Source organism: Geotrypetes seraphini, chromosome 4 (genome assembly GCF_902459505.1).
Source record: "Geotrypetes seraphini chromosome 4, aGeoSer1.1, whole genome shotgun sequence".
NCBI classification, from domain to species: domain Eukaryota; kingdom Metazoa; phylum Chordata; class Amphibia; order Gymnophiona; family Dermophiidae; genus Geotrypetes; species Geotrypetes seraphini.
The window spans coordinates 53869840-53886236 of NC_047087.1; the positions used below are offsets into that span (position 1 = coordinate 53869840).

Consider the following 16397-nt stretch of genomic DNA (forward strand, 5'->3'; position numbering starts at 1 on the left):
CTGGCCTCTAAACATGCAAGGTCCTATTTTATGTTATGCCTAGCATCCCTCTTTTCCTATTTCCAGCCCTCAAGTCCCACAAAAATCTACACCCCCCTCCCACTAATACAGAGGTGGGCAACCCTGAGCCTTGAAAGCTACAACTCAGTCAGGTTTTCAAGATTTCCACTATAGATATATACATGAGCTTGATTTGCCTATACTGCTTCCATTGCATATGCAAATAGATCTCATGCATATTTATTGTGGCAATCTTGAAAACCCAAATAGGTCGAGGCCCATTATTGTTCTTGTTTAAAAATGCCTACAACTTATAACATCCAGAATCAGTCTTTTTCCTTCATCTACCATTTCACATGAAGAGCACACCTCCTTCCTATTATACTCACCCTGTTTGTACATCTATCCTATTAATTATTGTATTCTCCCCCCGTTGTATCACATATGTATAAGAATGTTTTGTCTGTTTGTGAATTAGTATATGATATCCCTGATTTTTAGATATCAAATTTTAAAGAAACTCACTCCTGCATGATTGCTACCTGAAAATTCAGTCTATAAGTTCCCCCTATATCCTTTCTAGACAGTCAATAGGAAGAGCCTGCTAGAAGACCTATGTGAGCACCTAAGTTACATCTAGGACTTGCAGCTTGTCCTATATATGCAGTATTTACACAGACCACGTGAAAGGCTTATCACAGTACTTCTGGATTACAAAGTAACAGATGAGGAAGGCACAAAAAGAGCAGCTTATATAGATAGATGGTGTGCTGGATACATTTTGAACACTGTTCAACTACAAAGTACATGTCAAATTGGTTTAATGAACAAAAATAAAATGCATTTACTTTCATGCTTCAAAAATGCATTTGCATGAGATAAAAAATTTCAGACATATTCAATAAATAAACTCTGAGGAATGAGGTTTTTAAACAGTCCATGTCTGTGCAGTCTTGAATAAAATTATACAAAAATTAAATAGAAAACAAAATGTAAGAGTTCTAAGTTCCAGCAGGAGCACATTCCCCTCCCATGAAATTAGTCTCTTTTCCAGATTCTTGATGGTCTGCAAAGTAAAAAGAGATGGCTGAAATGATGCACACAAAAAGTCAGAACTGTACAAATGACAGAAACAAAATACTTTAGTATACAACAAAATGATAAATCATAAAAATTATAACTGTGTACACTGGTTGTCATCAGATTGGGTGATACTATGTTCTTTAAGCAAAGCTGGTTATACTTCTCCCTCCGTATCCACGGGGGTTAGGAGCAGAGCCGGCCTGCAAATATTTAAAAAAACGCGGGCCGGTTCTGCCTTTAACCACCCCCTTAAGCCTTACCTGGTGGTCTAGCTGGTTTGGGGGGCAGGATCGATCTTCCCACGCTCCTGCCCCGTGCAGTTTGCTCACAGGAAATGGCTGCCTTGAGCTCCCGTAGTCTCTTGAGCCATTTCCTGTGAGTGATCTGCATGGGGCAGGAGCGTGGGAAGACCGATCCTGCCCTAAAAAACTGCTAGACCACCAGGTAAGGCTTAAGGGGGAGGCTTACAAGGCTTAAAATAGCCCAAAAAATTTAAATGGGTTTTTGGACTTAAAACCGCAAATAACCAAATCCGTGGATGCTGAAACCACGGATTTGGAGAGGGAAGTGTATTTCTACTAATTCCATGGAGGAAGATTAGTATAGTTCTTGAGGCAAACTTACTTTCTAAGAAAATAAAATTTCATAACTTGTATGGGAAAAAATTTACAAAATTTCTTTAGTAGTGTATTTGAGAACCATCCACTATGAACATGCAGCTGTTGATAGATAATTATATACCGACCCGAATATAAACCAAGGCAACCTCCCCCCCCCCCAAAAAAAAAAAAAAAAGGTTGACTTAAATATAAACTGAGGGGTTAATATTCAAGTGCCCTGCCTAGCTCTGCACCCTGTCCCCCATCACTCCCTCCATGCCTTGTACCCTGTTCCCTTCCTGCCCGATGCCTAGCAGGCCTCCACTGGGCCTGCCATAAGACCTGGTGGGCCAGGATACGAGGAATCACTCTTGCCTCCTGTCCCGGCCGACTGTTACAACTTTACCTCCCTCCCCCCCCTTTAAAATCCCCAGTGGTCTAGCGATGACCAAAGCAGGAGTGGTCGTCCCACGCTCCTGCCCCATGGAGAGCCGCTAATGAATGGCTGCTATAAGTTCTTGCGAGACCCGATTCACTCTGGAGAAGTAAAGACATGGACTCTGATCCCGACCCCCAGTTCTCCTCTGACTGATCTTTCCACATAAGACTCACAAAATCAGAGGTAAAGCCCCAAGTAGGAAGCTCAGAGGGCCCCTTTAGAGCCTTGCCTTGTCTTTTGGGCTCTCTGGTGATCACGCATTGCGTTTTGCCAAATTGTTCTTTGAGGGTTCCAGGTAAGATTTCCTCCCTGGCAAACGAGCCTCCTGTGACTCCCCAGCCCTAGAGGGGGCTAGGCCCAGGGCCCCAGTCCTCCCTCATGTACACAGTGGCACATGGATGCTCCTCAACTGACCATCCAGTGGAAACCTGGCATAATACAGGGTAGAAAGGTCTGAGGAATCCATAAACAATTTTAAGCAAAATCGAGGTGTTGAGGCAGACAGAGGCTTTTAAAATAAAAATTGGGAGATCCAAGATGGGCACTGCGACAGCGTTTTGGTGCCAAAAAGCTGCAATAAATTACAAAAAAATCAGGGAAGTGGTTTTTGGAGGTGGGGAACCCCTATATCCATCCCCAGAAACCTCCAAAACAGACTATTAGAGACCCCCCCCCCCCCCCCGCGATTTTCCCTTAGGCTCTAATGGCCTTACTCACTGTACTATGCTGTGCTGTATTGGTGCTATAGTGTGCTTCAGCTCTTACTATAGCTGGATAGTGGAGAAGACCTTTGCCTAAGACAAGTAATCCTCAGTCCAGGACCCTTCAATCTTCAGGTTGCCAGTCGGGCCTATGCCGGACTGAGACCTCAGACCCCCACAAACCCACACGCTGCAACGGGGAAGTAAAACACAGCCGGCATCTGATAAATAAGGGGCAAGCCTTGTTCCCAGAGGAATGCTCCTCAACTGTTAGTGCAGGCTAGCTAGACAGGTTCCTTTATGGCTGCCATGCCAGCAGCAGATAGCTCGTCTGAGAATCTACATCCTCTCTCAGGCAGAGCTGCCCTAGTCTCACTGGGGACCTCTTGAGCACCTTAAGCCTTATAATCAGATAAAAATCCTGAAAATAATAATAATTAAAAAAACTTCTCAGAGCAGATCAGAAAGATACCTTCTAGCTTGCTTGCAGAAGGAAAACTCAAGAGAGGCAGTAAAGCCCACTGAGGAAGTAGGAGGAGCTGAAGAAAAAGTATTGATTCCTTCTGCAACAGCTCATGATTTGGGGGATTTAACTCACTTGTCAGGACTCATATGCTTTGTGTACCAGAAGCCTACATTATATGCTAAAATAGGAAAGGCCTCTGTGCTCAGTGGTCAATAAAAGGGAATGTAGAATTTTCATCTCTTCCTCTCTCCTTGTAGCCCAGCATCTCCTCCCTTGCCACATAGCTCTATATTCTGTGGCTAATAACCTGCTATGGAAACAATTACCTGGCAGGATGTTTAGAGCTACTCATTTCCTCCCTGTTATGCTGCTGCCTTCATTAAGCAAGAATCTGAGAAACTAATCCACAGCAGTACTCACCAGTGGTTAAATCCACAACACTATCCTCTGTGGCTGGCATGCGACAAGATATCCCCATTGCTTTCCGAATTCCATGGATGCTCACAATATCACCTGGTGTTACTTGCTGTGCGAGTTCCTTCAGATTATTGGTCACTTTGTCAGCTAGAAATAAACAAACTGCAGCTAAGACAAGGCTAGGTACATTAACTTCATCTTTTCAACCTCCCCCCTTCCAAATAAAAAGGGCTCTCTCATTTAGGGGCCTTTTTACTAATATATTTGCCCTCATTTTGTTTTTAATGGGAAAAATGCTTAGTAAATAGGGCTCCAAAATGTCTGAGTGGTCTCTCTCTCTATAAATTTGGAAACCAATAAAGGGAGTGGGTACTGGACAGCTAAATCCCATTCAGCTCTCAAAAGGTACTATTGGAGAGATGTAAAATCACAGACTATCTTGCTCATGCCATTTGCAACGTTCTGAGATAATATCCTAACCAGAAATTACATTTAACAAAATATACAGGTAACTGCTCAAACAGTTTAGTGTAACAGCTGTAATATGAACCACCCCAACACATCACAGAGCCTTGGTCTTCACTTCCAGCCCTCGAGTGCTACAAACAGGCTAAATTTTCAGGTACTGAGAGTGAAGACCAAGTTGATAGAGCTAAAATAGCAGCTAGAACCAAGAAGTTGTCAGAATATTGTTTCATGGTGCCAAGTTTAAACTAAAATATATATCTTAGTCATAACATTGGAAATATTCTATGAACTATCAAATTTATATTTACAATTTTTTACATGCTTCATGGCTTATCACGCTTCTGGAAAGAGTGATTAAACTTTCATAGCAGTTTTTCTTTGTGGCTAAATGAAACACAGAATCATGTGTCTTGGATTCAAAATGACATGTACCATTTTTCTAGTCTATAAGACGCACCTACGTGTAGAGAAGGAAAAACCAAGAAAAAAAAATTGGTTCAGAATTTTTTTTCTTAGTTTTTCCTCCTCTACACGTAGGTGCATCTGGTGGTCTGGTGCTGGGAAGCCCGAAGCCCCCCCCGGTACTTTTTAAAATTGGCGATGGTTCAGCACGATCTCCTGCTGGACAGCTGCCTTTCTTGTTGCAGAGCAGCACATAACATAGGAGCGCAACCTTTGCACTTCCTGCCTGGTCCCGCGCTGCTCTGTGATTGGCTGCAGTCAGTTCAACAGAAGATTCCTAAGGCCTTAGGCAGGCTCAACCGTGCATGTGCCTTTTCACCCTCCTCCCCCCCACTGACCCACGCAGGGACCCACAGTTGGATAAAAAAGCATAAAGAATACAAATATATTTTTTGCCAGTTTCTGTTAAAAAAGCCCTCTCCCTCAAGAGCTCCTGTTTCAACTGAGGTTACTTCTTTAAGTAGTTTTGGAAACTTCTGATTTTGTGTACAACCCTTTTAATGACATTTGTTTTTCAACAGGACAAAGCACTTCTTTGCCTTTTTTTAGGATGAAAGAAGTCTTTTTTTGGATTGTAAAATATCTATTTTTACAGATGTTTCAAGATGGACACAGACTAGGAGGGAAAACATTCCTAGAGACGAAACAATATGTTACTGGATTAGGGGCTAAATATCAATTGAGATATCCCTGTAAATGTATGGTCTTTATAGATCAGAATACTTATGTTTTTTTATGAGCCCTCACAGTTTCAATTTTTTCTTGAAGGCAAGGGTGTAGTAATGCAAGGCTCCAGATGATTCTGTATGATGGTCCATATGTTTAAGGAAGATGAACCACTACTTTAATTTTCCCTTTTTAAAAATATTTCAAATATATAATTCCTTCTGATAATGGGAATTGTCTCTCTCCAAATGTGGACTGTTATTGAGCTTAAGTATTAATTAATTTTTGGAACTTTTTCAATTTGGTAAATTTACTTTAATTTAAATTTAATTAATATTGTGACAAGTCTCATTTTCCTGTTCAATAATTTTTATTGATGTATAAATAAATGATTAAAAAAAAAATATACAAATCCTACCGGAGGTGTGTGGGATGTAATCTATATCCTTCTGTTCTCAGATCAAACCTGCTACAGGTGGTAGCTACACTTTCTTCAAGGACAAGCAGGATGAAAGACTATTATAGATGGGAATCCATAGCTACTGATCTCACCAAAAAGAATAAAACGTTTATTCAACAAAACATTGGCAAAGAAGAATTCCTTTGGGAAACTGTCTCCTTTTCTGGGGTGGAGTCCAAGGGATCCTTCCTCTGAAGGTTTCTATAGTTTCATGTCAGACCCTCAAGAGCAGTCTGTATCTGACTCAACAAAGTGCTCCTCATGGGACATCTGAGTCTATGCCTACTTCAGACCACTGGACATACGATCAGGCTCTGGGCAAGAGTGCTGAAATATGAGCCCTCTTCTGAATTCCAGAGCTGTTTTCTTCCTGATAGGCCGAAGAGGAGAACTAGATTGGTCAATGCCAGATGGGGTATTAGTGTTAACACCCCACAACTAGGGCATGGGTGGCATAATAGCTGGCACTAATGTCCTTGATGTAATAGCGTTGCGCTGTGCCAGGATGTGCTCCAATCCCTTCTATAACAGGACCCGGAATTGCTCCTTGAAGGCAGGCATCAGTAAAGACAAGACCAGTGCTGGAATAGTGACAGTCTCCAAAAATGCTGAAGCCAAATCATCATGGCTTCAGGGAGACTGGCACCACTTCCATAGAGGGGAGAGCGGTCCTCTCTGCACTGACAATAGTGTCCAGGAGCTCCTGGCACCGTGTCTCGAAGAGGTTTGATGTCGGTGCTTCTTCAACTCTGCTCAGTGCAAGACACTGAGATTCTTCAGTGCCAACAAGGATGATGTGAAATCATTAAAAGTCCTCAGGGTTGGGTCAGAAGATGCATATTCCAAGCAGACCCTACCGACATCTGATGTTGAGGCAAAATGAGACCTTCTTGATGTCAACACATCCCTAGTGTCCAGTGCAGCTCCTGAAGCCATTGAAACCGATGCATCCAATGCTGATGGGATGGACTTAGGCAGGCAGAAAAATTTATCGCATGGGACCTCTCAACTCTTCTGGGTTCTTTTCTCATTTTAAAATAGAGTTTACAATGAAAGGACCAGTGATCAAGGCCAGGGTTCATGGCAAGCACCAGTTGTGAGGATCAGTCACAGACATGACCCTGCCGCACTTCTTGAAATCACTGGTAGTTTTATAGGACATGGCCAGTAAAACAGCTAATACAAAAATCAAACAGCTCAATTTTTTTATGGAGAGGAGAAAAGGCCCAACCTGGAGCTCAGGCCTAAGTAGGCTGCAAGCCGCAAAAAAAAAGGAAACCTAAAATAAAAGGAAACAAATAAAAGGAGAAATAAAGTAAAGAGGTCCCACACTACTCACATGTGAAGACAGGGAAGGCCAAGAGAGAGAGACTCAAGGAGAATGCAGCAGAGGGCAGAAAACATGTCTGCTCTGCCTAAGGTCCTGCCCATAGGAGGGGCCTATGGCTCCCGGGCCTATTCTGATTGGCCCAGGCACCTTAGGCCCCACCTGTGGGCGGGGCTTTGGGATGGCTGGGCCAATCCAGCCCCATTCTGGCGTCGGCTGCCTGCTGGATGGACGGGTTTGGCACCCGTCTGTCTGGCCAACTTTAAAAAAGGTACGGGGAAGGGGGAGGGGGGTCGTGGGGTGGCTGGGGGGTGGCGATCGGGGGTTCTGGGGGGGCGGTCATTGGGGGGAAGTGGGGTTGCGTTGAGGGCAGGAGGACCTGGGATCCCTCCTGCCCGTATTGTAGTGGGGGGTGGGGGGTAGGGTGTCGCCGGGGCCAGGGGGGCTTGGCCTCCCTCCTGGCCCAATCCAGTCGGGGGGGGGGGGGGATCGCCGGGGCCAGGAGAGCTTGGGCTCTCTCCTGGCCCACTCGAGTCGGGGGTCGCCGGGGCCAGGAGAGCTTGGGCTCTCTCCTGGCCCACTCGAGTCGGGGGTCGCCACGGGCCAGGAGAGCCATATCTATTAATTGCAATGCCCTTTGTAAAGACTGACTAGGGCAAGTCAGGAGCAAAAGGTCATCCGAAAAAGCCATATAACAAACCTCCTCTTAACCCACCTTCATCCCTATCAAGGTATTGTCAGTAAAGGTTCCAAAGAGAGAACAAACAGCAATGGGGATAAGGGACATCCCTGCCCTAAGGTTAAGAAATCTGAGACTGTACCATTAAGTAGTACTGCAGAAGCTGGGTTGGAATCCTGAGTATCCTTTCAAATCACCCCTCCTTCACTAGGCAGGGAGGTTCGTTTAGTAACTTGTGCCACCAGCGAGTCCACCTTTGGCTAAACAAAGAGCTGCTGAAAATCCGGTGCCATCGGATAAAGCTTGGCCATAGTCTTAGCTACTCATAGGGACCCTTCTGGTGACCCCAGTGGTCTGTGACCAGCTTGTTTGTTTTTTGGGTTTTTTTTTCTTTAAAAAACATTATGTATAAATAAATGTTTTCTTTTTATGCTGTAACTCGCTTAGTAAAAATTAAGTTAAGCGATTCATCAAATTATAATAAAACTTGAAACTTGTTGATGTCTGGATGAGAGGGAAAGAATGTGGTCAGTGTCATAGAGCAGCACATAACTGAGCACTGGGATGAGGAAGCTGGAGGGAGTTCCAGCTTTAATTCTTGTAGTGAGGCAGAAATAATGTCCGAGAATGCAAAGGCTTTGAACATCCGGCACACTGTGGGGGTCTTCCCCTTGATCCACAGCCACCACCGCCTCTCGACTGCCATTCTTATGCAAAGAAGTAGATTCTACCAGAGAACATTCTGGGACAAAAGTGGCATGGAATTGAAATTTCCTTCTAACCAGTCTATAACAGACTGAACTTCCTGGTCCAGGGTCTGTCCCCTCATCTAGTTGGGGGCACATGTTGAGAGGATTTCCCTGTGCCATTGCCACTAGTGCAGTGCAAACAAACGCTGAGGACCCTCAGCAGTTTAAACAGGCATTCCACATAAGGCTCACAAAATCTGGCATGAAGCCTTGTACTGGGGGTCCGGAAGACCCTGGCAGGAACCCCCTGCCGGTCCTCCTGGGCTCTGTGGCACCCACATGACTGCGCTTGGTTAAACCACCTTTGGAGGGGCCCGGAAACGGTCTCTTCCCCTGGGAACACACCTCTTGCGGATCACCAGACCTGGAGGACTTGTAGGAGGCTGAGCCCAAGGCTCTCGTGTGCTCTGTCACATGTGGGACATGGATGCTCCCCGGCTGTCCGTTCACTGCAAACCTGGTATGATATAGGTGTAAAGCGGCATGAGGAGTCCCTACCTGTCAATTTTAAGCAAAATCAAGATGTTTTGAGGTAGATGGAGGCTTCAGAAAAAAAGATTGTTTAAAATAATGCTCCAAAAACTGCCTGTGAGCACTTCCCTGAAAGTAAAAAAATTCAGGGAAAGGTGTTTTAGAGGTGGGGGACCTAAGCTCTGGCTGCAGAAACCTTCAAAAATGAGTTTTGGAGACCCCCCCAATTTTCCCCATAGGCTATAATAGCTGTATTCAATGTGCCATGAGGTGCCTGCCTGAACATAGGATTTCAGAGAGAGCCCTAAGCCAGCTGGGAGCTAAAGAATAACAGCCTGGGCTTTTTGCAGTCCCCAGTTATGTCTAACACCAGCTCTAGCAGGATACATATTTCAAATCTGATGTATTCTAATCACAAAATAGAAAAAAAAATTTTTCTACCTTTTGTTGTCTGGTCATTTTATTCTTTACATCACATTGGTCTCAGGCTCATGTTTCGGTTTCCATCTGTCTACTCTTAACTCATTTGCCAGGGTCTCTTGACCATTTGACGTGTCTTCTTTCTCCAGCTCACCATTCATCTTCCATCTCTGTATACCGTATATGCTCAAATATAAGCTGACATTTGGCTTATATTTGAGTCAGTGCTACCCGCCCCCTACCTTCTGGGCTTGTTGCAGGCCTCCGTTGAGCCTGCCATATGTTCTGATGGAGTAGGCCAGGACAGGAAGGATTCCCTCCCGTCTCTTGTCCAGACTCTGATAAATTTTTTTTGCCCTCCCCTGCATACCTTTTTGAATCCTTGGTGGTCCAGCATTGTACCAGGCAGAAGTGAACTTGTCCTGAGCCCCTCTCTGGTCACCTCAAGTTCTTGCGGCCCAGTGGTGTACCGGGCATGACAGAGCTTTACATACTTCTGCCTGGCACTGAGCCGCTCGCTGAATGGTGGCAGGCAACATCCCCCACCATGGATCAGCATCTCCTCCCCAGCTCCCCTTGAGCCTACTACCTGAACGAGCCAGCCAAGCCACGCCGAAAATCTTGAGAAGCCTGCTCCGAGGCCTTCATTTAGCCAATAAGCTCCTCCTGATGTAACTTCTGGGTGCGCGAAACCAAAAGATACATCAAGGAGGAACTCGTCGGCAGAAGGAAGGCCTCGGAACAGGCTACATTTTTGCGGGTAACCACGAGTTGCTGCAGTTCACCGCATTCTCTACTCCAAATAAACACTCAGAAAAAATACCTGAAAATAATAAAACTGCAGAGTAGATAAAAACCCTTCTGGGCAACTTTGCTTGCAGAAAACAAACTGAGGGAGCAGGAGCAGCTCCTTGGGAAGGAGGTGGAGTTGAAAACATGATGGACAGTTTTCTGCAAGCAGCTTGCAAGTAGAGATACAGAATCCTATCGTTTCAGGACCACAAGACACATTGCACTAGAAAGCATCTTATTTTTCCACAAGGGGAGCTAAAGTGATTTATATCACATAAAGATAAAGAACATCTATACAGCATAGTATAACAGAAAATAATTTAAAAGTGTCCCACAATTGTGTCCTCCTCCATGTTAAACCCCTCTCCCAGTACTAAAATATAAGGATTCTTAGCTTGGAGTGAGAACCATCTGTGTATATTCCAAAAACATCTGGTTATTTAAAAAAATAAGCAAGCAGAGTTAATATCACAACTTTAACAGTGCTTTTGCAAAAGAGACAGCAACAAGCTTACTGTTCTTTTCTTCCGTGGTCCAAAGTAAACATACATTCATTTAGTAACAGACAAATAGCAGTAGGAAAAGAGGTTTGACAAAACTTTTTCTACATGCTGAACACATTATACATAAATAAATCTCATGATACCTGTTTTGTCCACAACATTCTAGAAAGTTTAGGCATTATTAAAAGAGAATCCATCTTAAAATCGTGGCAGTGAAAAAATAAGTCCCCAGAGCTCAACCTAATAAGTTTCGTGGAGCACTGCTTAAGGGGATGGGGCATGCAATACAGTACTAATAATCCCTTTCATTATTAAAGTTTTCCAGACTAGCTGTTACAAACGCCTAACTTGTTGTTCCAAAGTTAAATGCCAAGATGGCAAAATAAACAGAATCTGATACAGGAGAGACACACATCATTGTAAAGAGATGCGCTCAAAATATACCCACCTAGCTGTACCTCCCTAAAAGAGGGACCCAGAAGGCAAATCATATTAGGCGGAGGTCTGGTGCTCAACCGTTCATTCTGAGCTTCCTGAAGGTCTTGCAGCAATGTTGTGGTTTCATCGAGTTTCCTCTGGAAGATCTCTGCTTCTACAGTAAGCCCAAGCAAAAGTGTTACCACACAGATACTAAAATATGGCACAAACCTGTCTCTTGCATAGCTGTGCTAATTCATCTCTACACCCCCACCCCATGGGAGAAAGTCCTAAATGATCTGACTCTTTTACATAGTATATCACAGCGTGCTTCAATTGCACAACTAAAGAAAAAAAAAAATAAGGACATCACATGCATAAACAAAAGCTGAAATAGAAATCTGGGACCCCAGATCTGTGTGCAGATCGGCAGACTATGCGGCTACCTGAAAACAGGTATTAAAAAGTATTCCTGCAATGCAATTTTCTTACCGTGGGAGTCAAACATTTCTTGTGTTCCTAAACATGTCACTGCTCTCAGTGATGCAAACCTGCCCTGATTCGAGTCAATCCTGTTTATAACCTCTGTTTCAGTAACCTGGATCAAGAAAACATGTATAATTTTTTTTAATCAAATGGTTCAAAACATTATGTTCTGTTTTGTTTTGTATTTTGTTATATATAAATTCAATAAAATTTATTGAACTCAAAAAAAAAACAAAACATTAACATTGTGGCATTAAGAACGGCGAGATGCTGTAAAACTGTTTCAGAAGTGATGGATACAAGTACTGACAACAGTTAATGCTAATGTACTTTGGTGGTATTTTCTATTATTGTGTATAAATTGTGGCTATATCTAAAGGTTACCACCACCACTGATGATACTGTACAATGTTTGCTAAGATAGTTAACAAATATAAATTTTATTTTTTTTTTAAATTCTTTATTCATTTTATAACTTACATCAAGTGTACAGTAAATATCAAACAATTATAATACAACATCACTTGAAAAATCTTCAATATCATACACTAATAAAATTTAACCCCCACCCAAATTCATATATAACTAATATATACCACCTGAAAATAATATTTTATGACATTCATATATATATTCTTAAACCAGCAATATTTAAATTTATCTCAATCACTCAGCAGTAAAAACAAGCTAAACATCCTTTTCTTTTCAGATTTTAGCTCATTCTTGAGTAGTTATACGTAAGCTTTTAGAATTACAGTTTTTTAAAATAAATTCTGATATAGAGTTTTAACGGAATAGTAAGTGTTGTATTTGAGTTTAAAATGCTATTACACTTATTGTAAGTTTATTAAAAATGAATAAAGAATTGGGAAGAAAAAAAAAAGAATTACACAGTTTTTAAATGTTCATATAGGTCCAGTAAAAGGGTAACAATCCAGTTTTATTCAGAGCAATATAGATAATGAAATTCTACAAATAAAGCATACTTACATCTGTGCCTTTCTGAGAAATCGTGACACGTCAAGATTAGTCAGTGTTGGGCACTGGCTGTCTCAAACGACTCTCCCTACCCTCTTTTTCTACAGGCACAGACAGACTTTACTTTCAGTCAGTACAAGAAAGCTGAGTGCTGGGCAGCTGAAGAGATATTTGCACAGCTGCAATGCTTTTTATTTTGTTTCAATTATTATTACAGCTGCTGAAGCAGGGGGGATGGGCTGAAAATCATTTTCAAGAGTTCCTTGGGTAAACATTTCAGAAAATTACTGCCACATTATTTATTGTGTCAACTTTCATGACCACTATAATCTTACAGCACCAGTCTCTAAGGAGGGAGAAATCACATTTACTTTGTGAGGTACAAATAGAAACCCACAAAATATTTGCTAACATTCACACTACTGTAACAGTGGGTCATTAAATTGCATGTTGCAAATTACAGTCAAGTTTGAACAGATCAAAACAGAAATGTTGATCAGGAAAACATGTGGACATTAACCCCCCCCCAGCTCAAATCTACAACTGTGAGGAAATTTAAAAGAATGTATTTTATAAAATAAAAAAAAAAAAAAGATTAGTTTGATTGAAAATTTTATGAAATATTTCTAGCTCAGCCTCATCGTTCCTTTCTTCTTTTTCCCCACCCTTATCTCTGGTGGTTTCCTCTTTCCTTTTTCACAGTTTTTTCTTCCTTCTTTCTTCAGCAGTGGATATTTAACACTTTCACATTCTTCTCTTCCCCTTTTCCTAATTCTCCCTGCATGCTCTTTTTCCCATATTCAATGTCTCATTATATCCCCCAATCCCATGTTGTCTCCTTTCCCCCCTTCTGTCTCTCCATCATGAGTTCTATTCCCCTCTCCACCATCCTTGCCCAAGTATATTTTTTCTCTCTCTGCCTCCACCCCATCCCCCAGCCTTCTGCCTCCTCCTTCGCCCTTTCTATTCTAGACCCCCTCCCTTTCTTCTTCTTTATGCCTATTTGATTCAGTCTTTCTTCTATCCCAATCCTCAGTACTTTCTGCTCACCTTCCCCCAAACTAAAAGCCTTGCAGCAATTCTAAGCCTGCCTTGACTGCTATTCCACACCTATGGTCTCACCTGGGGACAAGGGCAAATCAGGGAGACAAATCTGGGCCCTATGATTTTGGAGGTTCTGCAAGACATCAACTTATCACTTAAACTGGTTGACAATAATTTAGAAGATTTGGTCACTCACACTTAACCAACCAGAAGTCCAGACCAGTTTGTTTTCAGGAGAGTAGTATTGCAATCTAATCATACCATATTCAAATATATTAAGCTGAAAGAGCCTTCAGAAGCGGCACTCCATGGTACACAAAATACTAAACTTATGGAACTAAACGACACTAAGGGGTCCTTTTATCAAGCCGCGCTAGCAGGGTTAGCACGTCGGACATTTCATCACGCACTAACCCCCGTGGCTGGCTAAAAAACTAACGTCTGCTCAATGCAGGCGTTAGCGGCTAGCGCGGCAGGCAGTTTAACGTGTGGTATTACGTGGGTTAAACCCCTACCACAACTTGATAAAAGGACCCCTAAGCTTCTTCATCGGCTCCTATATTTTAAAATAAAACTTATTATTAACACAACTTCTTTAGGTTATTAGATGTTTAAATAGCTTATATTTTAAAGTTTATCAGACTTTTCTGTAAAATCCTTGCAAAGCATATAACTTAGCTTATACCAAGAAGCTGAAAAGCACCGTCGCTACTCTGTGGCTGAATTTGAAGAACAATATATATTTACTAGTTTTTTAGCCCGTTACATTAACAGGTGCTAGAATAGATGTGTAGACTTAGACATTTCTTTCTTTCTGTATGTCTTTTTTTTTTTTTTTTAATATTTTATTTATAAATTTTTCATTCTTACAATAATTTAATTTTACATAAACTTCAATTAAAACATGAAAAATTGTGATTACAAGTAATTCATCTTATCACATAAAATATAACCCTCCCCTTTCTTCAGTTCTTAAATCCATATAATATACATTCCCACCCTTCCCCAATCTAATATATCCATTACTAATGTGCTATGAAACCTGATCATTAGAATATCGAGTCAATGGTTCCCAAATTTTCTTAAAATTATGAATATTTCCCTGTTGTAATGCTATTGTTTTTTCCATTTTGTATATATGACAGACTGAATTCCACCAAAATGTAAAATTTAATTTGGTGTAGTCCTTCCAATTTTGAGTTATTTGTTGCATGGCGACCCCTGTCAATATTAATAATAGTTTGTTATTGTTTACTGAAATCGGACTCTGAGTTCTCATTGCTGTACCAAATAGTATAGTGTTGGTGTTATGAGAGTCCTACATGATTTTCTAGTAATTCATTAATTTGGGGCCAAATTAGTTTCCAAAATGCATTTATACAGGGACAAAAAAAAATTAAGTGATCTAATGTCCCGACTTCTACTCTGCAATGCCAGCATCTATTAGATCTAGTACTATCTATTTTTTGTAAACGCGTAGGGGTCCATAAAGTTCTATGTAACAAAAACAACCAAGTTTGACTCATAGATGCTGACTTTGTAGATCTTAATCTCCAGGACCAAAATCGTGGCCATTGAGATTCAGAAATTGTCTGACCAATCTCAATACTCCAAATATCCCTAAGTCCAGTTTTCTTTTTTTTGTTTAAAAATCCATTTAACAATTTATACCATTTTGCGGCTTGGTGACCCAAAAAATCCGCCTGGAAACATAGAACCTGCAGACTATATTGAGTATTAAGAGCTTTCCATTCAGGGAACCCTGCCTGAATAGCTTGCTTCAATTGCAACCATTTAAAATATTGTTTTTTATTTAATCCAAATTTATGTTGCAATTGTGAAAAACTAAGCATTGCTCCTTTTGAAATAACATCATTCAATGTTCGTATACCTGCAATTATCCATTGTTTCCAGACGATTTTGTATCCACCAATCTTGATCCTGGAGTTTACCCAAATTGATTGATTTAATGATTTAGCAATTGGTTCTGGTGATAGATTACTAACATATCTTAACTAACATATCATATGTTAGCACTGCTAACAGGCAGCGAGGGCAGAGCAGGAGACAGGAAAGAGGCGCTGGGAGTCTCAGCAGCAGCGTGCTGAGACTCGGGGAACCAGCGAAGGCGCCTTTGCGAAGGGCCTTGAGAAGGGCCCCTAATAGGCCGAATCCATACTCTAAACTCTTTATAACTTTAAAAAAAAAAACAAAAAAACAACAAAAAAAAATTTTTTAATAACACATTTCCTTCACACTCTAAACTCTCCTTCACACATTTCCTTCACACTCTCTATTCTCTCTCCAACTCCCTATTCTCATTACTTTTCTATTTTACACCTAATCTCTCTACCTTTGGATATGGCAGGGAGGACGCGGAGTACCAAGACTACCATCCAGTTCATCACGCCAACGTCCGGCGGGATCCAGGGGATGGTGCAGAAGGAGGAGGGTGGCACTGGACGGTGGGCAGAGGTTGCTGTGCAGACCGAGACCGCCCCCCCCAAACCACGCTACAGTTTCTACTCAGACAGAGGAGATGGAGCAGCTGAACAAGGACATCCTACAGGAACTATGGAGCCTCAGGGAGGAGGTGCAGCGCTTAAGGAGCATCAGGGAGGACGAGGCCTTCATCGACGGAGCCATTAAGGAGGTTTCCCATTTGGCAGAGCTGACCCACGATAGATCCATCCTCGAGACACCCAAGTCTCCAGTTATAAATTCCACGATCGGGGTGCAAGAAATGATAGGGGATGCCGGTCCCTGGCAG

General features: G+C 42.0%; 1 protein-coding gene across 2 annotated transcripts in view; it reads right to left on the bottom strand.

The window, feature by feature from the left end:
* Positions 1 to 804: 804 nt before the first annotated feature.
* Positions 805 to 16397, bottom strand: part of BRD7 (bromodomain containing 7) — a 60105-nt gene continuing 44512 nt past the window's right edge. For both annotated transcript variants that reach the window (XM_033942111.1, XM_033942113.1), the window contains exons 13-16: positions 11612 to 11717; positions 11151 to 11294; positions 3709 to 3852; positions 805 to 1066 (exon numbers count right to left, since the gene is read on the bottom strand). In XM_033942111.1, coding sequence (XP_033798002.1) covers positions 1002 to 1066; positions 3709 to 3852; positions 11151 to 11294; positions 11612 to 11717 — 459 coding nt within the window. In that variant the 3' untranslated portion in view covers positions 805 to 1001. The remainder of the gene's footprint in view (positions 1067 to 3708; positions 3853 to 11150; positions 11295 to 11611; positions 11718 to 16397) is intronic.